Source organism: Rattus rattus, chromosome 1 (genome assembly GCF_011064425.1).
Source record: "Rattus rattus isolate New Zealand chromosome 1, Rrattus_CSIRO_v1, whole genome shotgun sequence".
Taxonomy (NCBI): domain Eukaryota; kingdom Metazoa; phylum Chordata; class Mammalia; order Rodentia; family Muridae; genus Rattus; species Rattus rattus.
This window is the reverse complement of record NC_046154.1, coordinates 13,677,975-13,693,680: the sequence shown is the minus strand read 5'-3', so window position 1 is coordinate 13,693,680 and position 15,706 is coordinate 13,677,975. Positions and strand designations below refer to the sequence as shown.

The window sequence follows — 15,706 nt, the reverse complement described above, 5'->3', positions numbered from 1 at the left end:
TAGCTACTTTCTATCTTTTGCTGAAGTCAAAATGCAAAATGTTGCTTTCTACCAAACCAAAGAACCATAGTGAAAGATGTCACGTATGTACGGCAATCAGTGCTTCCAGTGCACATGCATGGACTGGGAGAGAAGCCAGACAAGCAGGAACACTCCCTGGGCCACAACCTTGCTAAATACATAGCCAGCCTTTGGTACTGAGCATGACTCTGCTGGCTGGAATCATAAAGTTTCCCAGGCAGTTATGGAGCCAATGAGAACTAAATCAATGATTGCTCTGAACTATAGACATAAGCTTCTTGCACATTAGGCTAACTACAAGGTGAATTGGCCAGATCCCTTAGCCTTTCAGTGGGCTTCCTGGTGTGGTAGGGGCAGACCCCAGGGAGTCAGTGGTAGCAGGGCCAGAGTCTATTGCACTTGGAATGCTTACTCCAAATGTTCATCTTTTCCAGATATCTTGCTGGCCCTCTACCTCCCTATCTCCATTGAAATCCATGCTAATTTCCAACATTTTTCTCTTTGTTCCCAGAGCAGGGTTGTATCGTCTTGCAACACTGTCCCTGAATCAGACAGGAACTTAGAGCTATCTACCCACCTGTCTGTGTCCCTCAACACCGAATCCCTGTGACAACATCGGTTTCTTTTCCATCACGGAAGTCCTCGTGAACAGCTACTCAAGGCCTCACTTACTGTTCACTGAGTAAAGGAGTGTGGTACCTTACAGCACTCATTTCCAAGCTGCTAAGACTCTACTATATTCAGAAAAAACACTCACTTGTCCAAATTCCTCTCCACCTGCAATTTCAGCCTGCAAGGTTCAGTTAAGAGACTTCCTCCTGTCTGTCTCACAAAGTAGGAAGGGAAGATCAGGTCCCCACTGGTGTTTTCTGAGGCTTTAGAGCCCTCTCTGGGGTGTCTCTCTGCAGCAAAGATGTCCATGTCCTGGAGATCCACGACAATGCAATCCAGCAGGCAGACATGGTCTTCTACAAGGACCCAAAGAAAAAAAGAAGTAAAAAAAAAAGTAGCAAGCAGAAAGGGCTGGACCTGAGCAAACTTAAGGACCAAAGTCAGTCCATTCTGTCTCTGAAAATCAGAACCAGCTCTGCACTGCTGTCAAGAACCCTATACAGCCTCTAGAGACCCCAGCCCCCAGGGCTAGTGTCAGATCCATACATCCTACTGCCCATCCTCAATACCAGGCCACGATTCTCTTTTCAAACATAGACTCTGTGTTTCTACTACCACTGATCAACCCAAACCACCTTCACCCCTGCCTACACTTCTACAAAGTATCCTCCAGTATACCTTCATAATTCCATTGGGGCCCTCATAAAGCCATTCTTTCCACAAAATACCTGGATAGAAAAGAAAGAGACTGAAATGTTCTCTTCCTTTGGAAACTTCAGTAGCTACATTTCATCCAAAACCCTACAAAACCCCCTGCAAATGCCTGGGAGGCACTACATAAGCCTACAGCCCACTTTTCTGACCTCATTTCAGCTATTTTCCCATTTGATTGCCAAACCTCGGGCATCTTCCAAAAGGCTGCACTCTTTGCTTCTTTGGCAGCCTCATCAGTACTATCATCTTCCCACCTCCATGGGGTCCTCAATCTTCTTATCTTTCCCATAACGTATACTATACTCTATCAATATTTATGGTCATCCCTTATATACTATCTTTAACTACATCTAATATCTACATAGCTAGTATCTTTCTCCTGTAAGTACCATACTGGGAGGAAGCATACGTGAGGGGATGCTAATGTACTGGGGACAGTATTTAAACACCTAGCCTCAAGCAGGGCCTTAATGAAGAGTTCTTGAGTGGACAGTTGCACTAACAAATATGTAAAACTTATCAGAGCTGGGCTGATCTGTGAGAGAGGTGTAGAAAGGCAATGTCCTGGCCTCAGAGAGACCTCAGGGAGCAGCTATGGAAGTGGAAACAGTGTAAAAACCAAAGCCGTCATCCAAGACCAAATACCACACTGATCAGTGAATTCTATTTAAAAAACATCAACTGGATGGTAGAAATGATGCTGGAAGAGACACCTTCCTGTAAGATATGCCAAATCTTTGTGTATATTGTACATGTTCACACGTATGTATGTCTGTGTGTAGTACCCATGCACATTCACTTGTATGTGGAGATCAATGTCCTGTGTCATCGTCTTTAATTGTTTTATACCTTATTTTTTGAGCAAGATTTCTCTCACTCAACCTGGAGCTTGCCAATTCAGTTAGACTGGCTGTCCAACAAGCTCCAGGGGTCCCCCTGCCTCCACCTTCACAGTGCTGCTATTACAAACATGTTTTGTTGTTGTTATTATTAACATGGGTGCTGGGGATTAAACTCCAGTCCTCGTTCTTTTGTGCCAGTACTTTACTGACCAGGCCATCTCCCTACCCCCTCCAAATCTCTTCTTACAGGCATCTACCTACATGTCAGTCTGGCTGCATGCCTAACTGTCACTGTCCTAACCACTCACAGACTGGCTTGTGGCACCCCTCCAAGTGCCACAGCACTCAGCTCACACACAGAGCTCAGGGACAGAGTCACGCCAGTCTACTGTGCTCTTCCAAAACTCATTGTCCAACTCTACACTTGGCAACCACATGACGAGCCAAATTATGTCATCTGTCTAAACCTTTGCCCCTTCTTCTGTGAGGAGAGATAAACCTACAGCAGGATGACAAGGGAGTAAATCCATGCAAACACAGTATCAGGTTCATTTGTGTGTTCAAGAAAATGCCACAATTATGAACAAAAGTATCTTTCATGAGCACAGCCATTAGACTCTTTGCTTGCTGTGAGGTCCTACAGGGAGTCTACCAATCCGGGCAGACCTAGCAGAAGCAGCTCCCATTCTTCACTGCCCACGGTGCATCCGCATTGAGCTCATCCCTGCTGCCCTCCCAACCCAGGTACCCACTTTCCAGTACACCATCCACCATGGCATGTTAAAAACTCCAGAGCCCGGATTAGGCCAAGGCTCAGAATGACTGATTCTTACATTCACAAGAAGGGCACAGCTACAATCCCAACCCTTGAAAGGCAGAAGCAAGATAAAGAGGTCACAATAGCCTCAGCTACATGCAGAGCCATGTCCCAAAAAGCCCAGAGAATTAAGAAATCCAAAACAAGAGCATGCGTAGCAGGATGACTCAGACCTCTGAGAGTAATTTTATAGTCCTCTGTCCTTACACTCTACACCTCATTGACACTTAGTGTCTTGTTTTGAGAACTTAACAGTGCCCTATAAGGACAGGGTCTGGATGACAGCTTAGGAGGTCACAGGACTAACTGGGCTATCAGTATTTACTGGGAGCCATATGGACCTGTATGAGTCCCACAGACAACCGACAAACTCTATTTCTATCGCATCTTCCAATTGAATCCACTTTAGAAGTTACAGAAGACTAAACCCGCCTAAGACACTCATTCCTCCAAAGCAGCAGGAGGTCTTCACACAGATGCTGTCCCTGTCAGCCTCCACAGTATCAACACATTCCCCAGAGATCCGTGAAAGAGCTAGACAGTCCAGAGCTCTTTCCTCTCCTCTCACCTGGACTGCTGGGACTTTGGCTAATAGGTGGCACAGCCTGTTGCCCACGTTGCTTGATGGAGGCACTGGGTACAAAGTCACTCTTTAAGCTGCCAAGGCCCATTCCTGCAGGAGGCATCATGAATAGCCCCTGTACCTGGGGTCCCTTGGGGTCCTCTGTGCTTGGCATCTTCTTCATACTGTGCTTCATTGTATCTGTTGGAGAAGCTGAAGGCACAGATTCCTAGGAGGAACAGAAGAAAACTAGAATGCAGAGATGAGGAGATAACAATACCGTCAACTAGCTCAGAAATTATATCCTAGTCCCCAGCTAGGTTCTCAAAGATCCTAGACACAAGAAAGTGAGGCCATGACACTTACCACCACACAAAATAATGGCAAAAATATTACCAAAGATTCCATACAAGAAGACAGTCTTTGGCCCAAGAACAAATCCCAATTTCTGCCAAATTCAACCAAAGCAAATCTCTCAGCCATACAATATATTTACTGCTTTGAGGGGAAGGAGGGCTTACTGCAATTTAAAAAAATATATATCTAGGGGGCTTTATGTGCCTCGGGTATTAGGATGCTTTCCTAGCTTGGACGAAGTCCTGGGTCCAATGCCCAGCACCAAACAAACTGGATGTTGTAGCACACACGCCTGTAATCCCAAATGGCTGAGGCAGGTGGAAAAGTTGATTCCACAGAGTGAACTAGTCACTGGTGTTTTCAACTTCCCTGGGTCCGCACGACCCCTCAGAGCCCCGTTTGTGTGTGGCTTCTGCATCCTGAGACAGCTCCTCTCCCATCACAGGTACTCTCCCTGCGAGCCTGACAAACATGGCTCTCTGGTGTTGCAGCAAGGATGTAACTCCTCAGCTTTGGGAAAGTTGAAAAGTCACAGTCTCCACTTCCTGAGCAGTGATCAAAACTATCAGTAAAGCAAACTTCCTGCATTCTTCTAAGGAACATTCCTAGATAAATGCTATCATTTAAATGTTTCCTTAGTAACACTGCCTGGTATACTTAAACCCCAAAGAGTTTTCCTCTTTTATTTGACTTTTACATCCTCTCCGCAGTTAATTTAAATAAATCAATAGCTTGAGGAGATCAACCCAAAGCTTTTGAACTACTCTGATTTAGAAATTATGGTTTAAGCAAAAGCTATGGTGGAGAAAAAGAAAGGGCAAGCATATGCCAAAATCCAAACGTGTCCTCAGTAAACAGGTTCTAGAGGAAACTATCCCACATGCAGGAGGAGTCATAAAACCTGGGGGCAGAGGGCACCAGTGCTCCAGGGATCTACATGAGCCAAGTCAGGAGTATTTGCTGTTCTTGGGCCACTGGACATTGTATTAGACACAGCTCACATGGGCAAGAACATCAAGGGCAAGTGTCAATGCACAGCATAAGAGAAACGTATCAACTTAGAAACCATCATCAGCACTGAGCTCAGATGAGCTAAATTGCACAGGGATCTAGACAAGACACACTCCACACAGCCTTATGGAATTCCACTGAACAACCATGAGTCTGTATATAACACAGAAGCTTTCCTGGGACTTCTGAATATAAAATGAGGACATTCAAGAAGTACTCGCCAGGACTAAAAAGGCTTCTAATACAGACCTTAAGAACAGCTTTCCCATACAGGTGAGAAGTCACTCTCCTAAAGCAGCCATACAAACAGTGATAAAGCAGGCTTTGCGTAAAGCAAAGCATTTCAAAGGCTCAGCACTTGGGGGCTTCATTTTGTTTTAAGTATATGAGTATGAACTGAGTACTGAATCCCATAAAGTTGTTTTATTTTATTCAGAATAACTGAGAGAGAGAGAGAGAGAGACAAACCACAGTATACCTTGAAGAAAAGGCAATCTTTGTAGATACTGCCACCTAAAATCAAATCCTCAAAAACAAAGACAGGAATTTTTTTGTCATTAATATGCTATAATTTCTACTGTTATTTTGCTTAACAAAAATTGGAATCATTTTATAAAAATGTCTTAGAATAGTTTAGTGATTCTTCATCCATAGCCAACTTTAGAGCACATTTGTTAGCCCATATACAAACATATATGGCAAAGAAAATGAGCTCGTTCCCTTTTCTGGGAGGGGAGAAAAACAAAACACTGCCGCAGAACTAGATTACCATTTCTGACTACAGTTTACCTCTGCCCCACACATTTAGTGTGACCTCATATTAAAGATGTAATACAGACACATCCCAAAGAACGCACTGTCAATTTCTGTCACTCCCTACACCTCCAGAGTGGGAGGGGGGTAGAGACAAAATGCAATCATGAAGAGCTATGGAGCTCCTCTCCTCGATAAAGCACACACACCGGACTCACAGTTGTGCCAAGTGTGCACAACAGAAAGTGGGACTCTAATGCATGCAAGAGACGCCCCACTGCCCCTGACCCTGGGGTATCCTTGCTCTTCTCTTCCAGCTCTGTAATGAGCTAGTGAACCTGCTTCCCTGAGCTCTGCAGCTCTTATGGCAACTTACTGGACCTGAGGTTGGAGGGTTGTGTGCAAACCCCTAATCTGTTGCTGGCTAATGATTAACGAGAGACACCTGGACCTGTGGCTGGTGTCCGAAGTAGGCCCAAGCTAACCGTAGGTGGCTATGCCACTTGGAGAATGTCCAGCAGGTTTCTACAAAGTTAGAAAATGGATGTAGAGAAGGTCCTACATAGCTAGTGTCAGAAGTACTATGAAGAAACAGGGTTTCTTTATATATGTAAAGAGTTTAGCACCAAATGACATCCAGTGGGTGTTCAACAGTTATCAGCTCTTCACTCCTTGTCCTGATGGGCTTACAATCAAACTTCACCTCGTCTCTTTGAGACTTATCTCTTTTCCTAGCTTATTAGCTGCTGGACAACAAACAGGCACCTCTGGTGGGGATTCCAGGAAGTGCTGTGGTCACACACAAAAGATGAGCTTGTGCAGAATAAGCAGAGGACATGAAGGCTGGAGACTAGCAAGGAGTGGGAGCGCGTGCCCTGAGAGTGAGGCCTCACTGCTGTTTAGAACATCACTCAGCCCCCTACAAGGCAGAACCAGGGAGTGCCTCCAAGCTCAGCTCTGGAGCTCTCTCCTGCTCATGCTCAGAGTCCTCGCCTTCCCAAATAAAGAGTGAAAATGCTGGCAAACCTCATGCTGACCCTGAACAACTCCAAACATAGTAAGAAACAATCACCCAGGTCATTTTAAGATGCAGAGTAGGGTATGATCTAACATTTGCCACTAAGATATTAAGTGTCTTCAGATAAAAACAGGACCAAATCATGGAAACAGCTCATCTAGAAAGGAATACCTTTTTAAAAAAAATTTACTATTACAGTGTAAGTGCATGATGTGTGGGTGTGAGTAGAGCACCTGAAAATAACTTCTGGGGTCAGTTCTCTCCTTCCACTATGGTTCCAGGGATTGAACTCAGGTGGTCAGGCTTGGTGGCAAGTGTTTCTTCCTGCTGAGTGACCTTATCAGCCCAGAAACATGCAGAGTACTGTGACAGATGGAAGGCTGATCCCACAGGGTTGTTGGCTCAAACAAGTTAATTACACTTAATGAGGATTACAACATAACACTATTTCAGTTGAAAGAGTTATTGAAATGTCAAGAAATCTCCCAGCCACGGGGCCTCAGAAGTAACAGCAGCCCCTGAGCTGTGGACTGGGGATTTTTCAATTCATATTCAAATGAGAACAGCCAGACACTGATGGTGGCTTACCTTATCCTGTAAGGAGAAAGTCCCAGGAAATCCAGCAAAGAGAAACTTGTTCTTCACTTTCAACTTTCCCAGATTTGCTACTATCAGATTATTTGATCTAGAACTTTCTGGGATGAGAAGCACAGGGGCACCGGCCTCAATATCCAGAAGAATTCTTGAACAGCGCTGTGCCTGGTCCCTCACCTGGTAAGAAAGGAAAGTATCTTGAAGTTCAGTTAATTCTCCAATTTTATAATCAGACCTTCACAGAGTCCAAAAAGTTTCATAAATGTACACAGCAATTAAAGAACATGAAAGTTTATTTGTACCACCAAAGTAAATTAGAATCAGAAACAAACTAATAATGGACAGACCTCAAATATTTGGAAATTAAATTTCATACTTCTAAATAACCTACAGATTAGAGAATAAATCATTAAAGAACTTAAAAAATAATTCCACAAAGATGAAAAAAATATACTATACTACAGGACACATGTAAACCAAGGTAACAAGTACTCTTACCATCTCAGCAGTCTCACCAGGCCTAAGCTGCTTTTTCCTTTTTATCCTTTTTCTTTTTTTCTCGGAGCTGAGAGCCGAAGCCAGGGCCCAAGCGCTCTACCACTGAGCTAAATCCCCAACCCCCCTTTTTCTTTTCTTTTTTTGTTTTTTTGTTTTTTTTGTTTTTGTTTTTGTTTTTGTTTTGTTGTTGTTGTTTGAATTGAGTTTTTCCTTTTAGTTTTTCGTGACAGATTTCTCTGTGGCCCTGGCTGTCCTAGAACTTGCTCTGTAAACCAGGCTGACCTCAAACTTAGAGAACTGCCTGTCTCTGCCTTTCAAGTACTGAATGAAAAGTGTGCCACCATGCCTGGCAGACAATCTATTTTATGCACATGTGTGTTTTCCTGAATATACATATGTGCCTCGAGTTCAGGAAAGAAAGGAGGAGAGAGGGCACCGCACTCCCTGGAAATGGAGTTACAGACAGTTGTGAGACTCCAAGTAGGTGCTAGGAACCAAAACTGGGTCCTCTGCAAGAGCAGGGAATGTTCTTAACCACTGAGCCATCTGTGCTACTTTTTAAAGAGAAAAATACAACTTTGCAGTACAAAGGGGGTTTTTTGGGGGAGGAGGGTTTAGGGGAAGGAGGCATTATAGGGAATGAACTTAGTGCTCTGTCAGAGAGCTACACCCACAAAGAGTCTTAAGTTATTCAGTGTGTGTGTGTGTGTGTGTGTGTGTGTGTGTGTGTGTGTGTGTGTGTTGGGGAGGGGGCATGCATTCTATGTCACACGTGCAGAGGTCAAAGGACAGCTCTCTGGAGTTGTTTCTCTCTTTCACCTTTAAATGGGTTCTATGAGTCAAACTTGGGACATCAGGCCTTTATGCAAGTGCCCTTGAATGCTGAGCCAGCACTTTATTTGCCTACCCACACTTATCGCTGGTATCATAACTTGTTAGCTTGTTTTCTTGTTGCTGTCATCCCACTAACATACACCAAGAGAGTCATTTTCTTTGGGAACGTAACCACTGTGGGTTACCCATTCTCCAGTGGAGTTCCCACATCCATGTTTACATGAGCAGCTAACTGGGCTCAATGGATTATCAAAACAAGAGAGGAAGTTGAGAGGGTAACTTTTTAGAAGTGTGAGGAGAGCTTGGTGGGAGAAGTAGGAGTATTGATAAAAATACATTGTATACATGTATAAAATTTGCAAAGGAAAAATATAAAATATTTTTCAAATAACTTTTACAACATTAAAAAATAAATAGGAAGAATATCTAGGCAGCATAACACAGGCCCACAATTCCAATGGTTGAGCTACAGCAGGTGGATCACACGTCTAAAGCCATCTTAATTGACACAATGAGCTAAAACAGCCTGGCTTACACAGTAAGGCACTGCCTCACAAAGCAAAGTCTGGAGGTTATAGTACAATGGTAGGACAGGCACCAGGTCATAGTACAATGGTAGGACAGGCACCAGCATAGTACAATGGTAGGACAGGCACCAGCAGTGTAAGGGCCTCAGAGTTCACACCAGCAACAAAGTGGGAGAAATGATCGAGGCATTAAGGATGCCATGATCTGAAATGTCCAGAAAGGTTTCATCCATTTGGAAAATCATCCAACAGCTTTCAGAAATGACTCCACTAAAGTCCTGAAAGGGTCCAGAAATCCAAAAGTGTCAATCAGAAATCTTTTCTATTATTTTTACAGAGACTTAAAGCTAACCTTCAAAGGAACTTGGAACTGTGACTTAAAGGTGAGGAATCAACCTGCCACATGGACAACATACTGGTAATCAGAAAATACCTCTCCTTTTCTCAGTGAAATATTGTAGATTTATCTCTGGAGGCTTAAACATTCTATTGATCATGGATTAGAGAGATAGCTCAGTAGATAAAAGCATGCACTGCTCTTCCAGAAGACCTGTATTTCTTTCCCAGCATAAACACTGGGCAGCTCACAGCCACCTGTAATTCCAGCTCCAATGGAACAGATGTCTCCAGCTTCTATACGCACAAAAATTCACATACCCACATACAGATACATACCCAGTCACCTAACTAGAACTCATAAATTTTTAAAGGTCTATTGATCAGGGCTCTGAAAATAACTTAGTGTTTATAGTATTGGATATGTAAGCATGAGGATATAAATTTAGATCTCCAGAACCTACAAGTGTTGATCACATTTAATTGAAAACTTGATACTATCTAGAAGCACAGAGTCTCAAGAAGGGAATATTTACACTGGGTGGGCCTGTGGGAATATCTGGGGTGGCAGGGGACATCTAAACTTATGTGTGAGGACCCAGCCCAATATTACCTAGGCAGAGGACCCAGAACTATTTAAGAGTGGAGACATCAAGCAGAGCGAGCAAGCAAGTGAGCGTGCATGCACGCAGCATTCATTCATTCATTCATTTCTCTCTGCTCTGGACTACAGTAGAGTGTGACCGGCTGCCAAAAAACTCTAGCTGCAGTGACTTCCCAGCTATGATGGACTGTAACCTGGATTATGTGCTAAATAAACCCTTTTGTTCCCTAAGTTGCTTTTGTCAGGGTACTTTATAAGAAAGGAAACTAGAACAGCATGCAAATGACAGGCTTGGCAGCACTGTACCCCCAGTGCTAGGGAACAGAGACAGGAGGGTCCTAGTGACTTGCTGGCCAGCCATGCTAATTGAAACACCAAGCTTCAGGTTCAATGAGGGACCCTACCTTCAGATTCGGTAATTAAGATACCCAATGTCAACCTTTGGTCCCATGTGCCCACATAAGCAAGCATGTACACACACACCTCGCATTATTATTTTATTTTCTTGTTTTTCCTTAGATGTCTGTTTGTTTTCTAACTAGAGACAGAAAGGGTGTGGATCTGGATGGGAGGCGACAAGAGAAGAATTGAGACAAGCTGGGAAAGGGGAAACCATAATCAGAATATATTATAAAAATAAAACCTATTTTCAATAAAAGAAATTTTTTTTTATAAAGTTCCATAGATCAAATCGGAAACGCAACTTGAAGACATGATGCTACCCACCGTCTGCCCCTCGACAGCAGCTCGCTGGCGCCCTAAGACGTCTTGCAGCTGCGTGAAGTGCTGGATGAAGGCCACCACCTCGGCCTGAAAGCGCTGCGTGTGCACGTACTGCACGGAGGCCATCTGCAGGCTCACACGGATGTCATGCTCTCTCTGAAGCAGAGGGTCCGGCTGCCCATATCTGAAAGTTGGGACAAATAAAGGACTCAGACAGCAGCACAATTTGAGGATTAAAAGAAAACTAAGGTTGCTTTAAGGGCTTCTCTTCCAAAAAGCTTTAGCTATTAAACTGAAAAGCCCCCAAAACAAGCCTGTTAATAATTTTTCACACTGTGCTAAGGTAAATGAAAGTGTGGTGTGGCAACCAGGACAACCAAGAGTGGGTACCACTGAGCATAAACTCACATTTCCAGAACAACCTGAACTGCTTGCACAGCACCTCCTGTTCCTGCCTTAAGGGCTGCAGCTGCTCCCAGCAGAGCCTGGGGCAATATGGGTTTGGGAAGTAATTTTAAAAGCCCTGGAAAATGGAAGCAACAGAACTACTGCTTTGGGGGAAAGGGGGTTCTCAAACCAGAGAGGGGCGTTTCACTCCTTTTTTCAGGGAAATGTAGACTGTAAGGTCGAGTGTGGATTCACACATGAACAGAGGACTTTTATAGTCAGTCTGGATCTAATGGGCCAAGATACCACAGTAAGTGGAAGAAATTCATATTTACTAAGGAATGCACTTTTGTGCCAAGCAGAAAAGTAACCGTTCACATTGTCTCATTTATTGGAGAATCATGTTATTGTGATTATATAAAATAAACAAATCAATCTAAACCTAGAAGTCCAATTTCTCAGGAGCGAACAATAACGTCCCAGTGAGGAGTTCTGAGACCTGGGAGAGAGGGAGGCAAAGGAGATTGAACCCAGGGCTTCACACATGCTGGCAACACTCTACTGCTAAGCTACATCTTCTGCCCACAGACGGTTTGGTTGAAACCATTTTTCTTAGCACTAACAGAACACTGAAAGTGGGGGTAACCTTACATAAGAATACACATTCTCGGGGTTGGGGATTTAGCTCAGTGGTAGAGCGCTTGCCTAGCAACCGCAAGGCCCTAGGTTCAGTCCCCAGCTCCGAAAAAAAGGAAGGAAAAAAAAAAAAAAAAGAATACACATTCTCTAATACCTCTCAAGAAAACTGAACGCCTCATCCAGGAAACCATGCTTTAAGGTAAACAGATAGGCCTAAATATACCCTCTAAAAGCCAACAAGGAACTCAATATAAGTCATATTCATTAGCAAAACCAGCACACTCTCATTATTCAGCATGAGCAATGCTCTCAGACTAAAACCATGCCAGAGCACTCAGTGCTATGTGGAAGCTTGGAGATTGCTCAGCTCAGGCCCCCATCACAGACTAGGAGAAGTGGCACATAGAGTAAGTGACTTGCTTTGACTCCAAGTTGGTTGGAGCTGACAGAGCCCAGATCTTCTGATAACTGGGATTATGTCAATCTTATCCCATATTTAAAAGGCACTAAATAATCTCCAACACAAATCTTCTTTATGAAAATTCTATATAAATCAGGAGTCTTCACAAGCTAGAGCTTTTCGATTTTACTTTAAAAAGTAAAATTTTTTTCCATTGTTTAATCAATAAGAATTTTAAACAGTGAGCTGACAAGACAGTTTAGTGGATCAAGGCACTTTCTGTCAAGCTTCAAGACCTGGGTTCAATCCCCAGAACCCACATGATGTAAGCAGAGACCCAACTCTGCAAGTTGCCCACTGTGGAAGACACATAGAAAATAAACAAATGTAAAATAATGTTGAAAAAGAACTGCACAAACAGCACTGATCATGGCACACAGCGAGAGAAGAGGGGCAAGCCTTACTTGAAAGTCTGGAAGATGAGAGCCTCCTCTCCACTTGTGGTGAAGCGTTCTCTGTAGAAGTCTCCGTGTGGCGTGAGGTCACTCAGAGACAAGCTCCCGATGCTCCCCTGCAAGGCCAGGTCTCCTTCTACATGTGTCAAAACCAGAACGTTATTATGGACCTTTTCTGAAATCACTTAATACATCTGAATTAAAAATGATCTACACATGCCTTCAACTTCCATTTTTTTAATCAAACTAAATGTCAGAGGTAAATTTTCAGATGCCAAGACACCAGGAAAACATTTCATGTGCTATTTCTAAGGGTTTCAATGACAAAGTTTAAAGGAGTTGAACAAATCTAAACAACAACCAAGGCTACACAAGCCAGCAACACTGCATACCAGGGGTGCAGGGAAAGGAATCAAACTAAAAGCACTGCCAACTTAAAGAGGCAGGATTCTGAGGCCAGACCACTGAGTAGATGTTAGAGAGCCATCACAAGGTCTGTGCACTGAGTTAGGAATATAAAAGAAAGTGTCGGTGTCAGATGCCTGGAGTGACTTGATAAAAGAGGAAAACAAGCTGAAGCCTGGGGACAGTGAGGACACAGAGTGGAAGTGGGTCTGCTGGGGTGGGGGGGGCACAGCCCTGGGGTGAGAGAATGGAGACATGTGCTGCGGCACACGCCACTGAAACCAGAGCTTAAAATGATCCTTCCTAGGTGGGGGTGGGGGTTACGGTGGCTCCCTGGTATGGGAGACCAGACTAGTCTACATGGACGTTCCAGGCCAGTTATTGAGCTACTGCTATTCCTACAAGACAAAACCAATAATAGCATTACACAGCTGATGCCATGCTTATCAAGGTATATACCTCTGGCAGGCCAGATCAGCTCCCCAGGGACTCATGACATACATACATACATACATACATACATACATACATACATACATACATACATACACACACATACACAAACACACACACACACACACACACACACACACACACACACACACACACACACACACACACACATCATTGATTCCTAATGTCCTCTAACAAAAAATGCCATGCTTCTCCTAGTTAAAGACCATTTCTCTTGAATGATTTTCTAAAATCCTATCAGACCATGAGGCCTGTATATTAGCCCATTTCTTCTCCAGTGATGTTTCTGATACCATGACAGCATCAGCATCTTAATGTTCACTGTTGTACTGCACATCCCTTAAGGAAGGAGCAGGGTTTGGGTTTGTGACTTATCTACCCCATTACTTACAACTTGATGCTCTAGTAAGAATTCCAACCCACAAAATCCCACCGGAGAGAGGCCAACTTTGCTGCGGTGCCCTACTGCAGACTACTATGTCCTACTGCAGACTACTCTGCCCTACTGCAGACTACTCTGCCCTACTGCAGACTACTATGCCCTCCTACTGCAGACTACCATGCCCTACTGCAGACTACTCTGCCCTACTGCAGACTACTATGCCCTACTGCAGACTACTATGCCCTACTGCAGACTACTATGCCCTACTGCAGACTACTCTGCCCTACTGCAGACTACTATGCCCTACTGCAGACTACTATGCCCTACTGCAGACTACTATGCCCTACTGCAAACTACTCTGCCCTACTGCAGACTACTATGCCCTACTGCAGACTACTATGCCCTACTGTAGACTACTCTGCCCTACTGCAGACTACTATGCCCTACTGCAGACTACTATGCCCTACTGCAGACTACTATGCCCTACTGTAGACTACTATGCCATCTCTTGGCAGCGCCCCTATTTAAGAGTACAAAAAGAACTTGTTTCATTTTCTCACCAAGAGCCCTTTGACCTGCCTGTCTTCCTTTTCATTTCATTAATAGCTATTCCCATTTCAAAACTATTCCCATTTGAACAATTTGAACAAACATTTATCTCCTTACACAGAACAATGCTAGGAGCCCATACAATCTCCAGAAGAGTCTTGGAATGGGATGGGAGAGGAGCAGGGAGGAAGTTGGTCCAGTCGCCTGCCTTTGTAATAGACAATGGTGATCCCACAGCCTGGATTTGCAGACCACCACTGTAAATGATGGTCTTAGCAATTCTCACCATCAAGCCACAGTTGGCCTGTGAGGACAAATAACTTTGTCCTGGATATTTGAATACTTACTAGATCATGAGTGCTTGACTTAGTCCCACTTACCAATCATCTCCATGTGTGCTACTAATTTGGACACATTTGCTTTAGCAAGCTCACTGGTGGCCTTACTCAGCACAAGAGAAAGTGAATGAACCTAGGATACAAGATACAATGCAAAAAGCAGTTACTGAGGGGACAGGGAACGGCAGGACAGAATGGGTAAGAACGACAACAGGCTTGGAAAGGTAAAGGTAAATATTACTTGTTCAGTGTGTGTGTGTGTGTGTCTGTCTGTCTGTCTGTCTGTCTCTGTCTGTATGTACTCACACATGTGCATGCCTTTGTGCATGCATGTATCCACATGTGCACCTGTGTATCTGGGCTTGTATATGTATATGGAGGGCAGAGGACAATCTGTAGGAATGAATGTTCTCTCTTTTTACTTTTCCTCCCTCTGTGTGTGGGTTCTGGGAATCCAAACTCAGATGGCCGAGCTTGCTAGCAGGCTACCTCAGCAGCCCAAGCCTTACAAGGTACCAATTTCATTTATGCCCCAAAGAAGATCTGGTGACAGAGCACATGAGGAAAAACTTCCAACTTCAGATCCTGCCACATTTCCGCTACATTCCTCAGTAGGTGGTAACATGTTTCATGGTATAAAAACAAGGTTTCCCATCCTAAAATCCATCATTAGCAGTGCACAGTTCTGAAATGACTCACAGATCTGTAAGATCAGGTCTCATCTATAAAATCTATGTAGACAAATGATAAAAATGACCTGGAATACTGCCTAATACCTTTGAGCCTGTATTTAACAGGGGTCTCTGTTCAGCAATTGGACTTCAGAAGGACAGGGACAGAGACCTCTGTCTTAG

General features: G+C 43.8%; 1 protein-coding gene across 3 annotated transcripts in view; it reads right to left on the bottom strand.

The window, feature by feature from the left end:
• The window catches only part of Vps13d (vacuolar protein sorting 13 homolog D), a 223,859-nt gene that overhangs the window by 158,622 nt on the left and 49,531 nt on the right, over nucleotides 1-15,706 (bottom strand). For all 3 annotated transcript variants that reach the window (XM_032895015.1, XM_032895002.1, XM_032895011.1), the window contains exons 22-27: nucleotides 14,895-14,985; nucleotides 12,714-12,840; nucleotides 10,827-11,007; nucleotides 7,296-7,478; nucleotides 3,575-3,797; nucleotides 779-989 (exon numbers count right to left, since the gene is read on the bottom strand). In XM_032895015.1, the coding sequence (XP_032750906.1) occupies nucleotides 779-989; nucleotides 3,575-3,797; nucleotides 7,296-7,478; nucleotides 10,827-11,007; nucleotides 12,714-12,840; nucleotides 14,895-14,985 (1,016 nt within the window). The remainder of the gene's footprint in view (nucleotides 1-778; nucleotides 990-3,574; nucleotides 3,798-7,295; nucleotides 7,479-10,826; nucleotides 11,008-12,713; nucleotides 12,841-14,894; nucleotides 14,986-15,706) is intronic.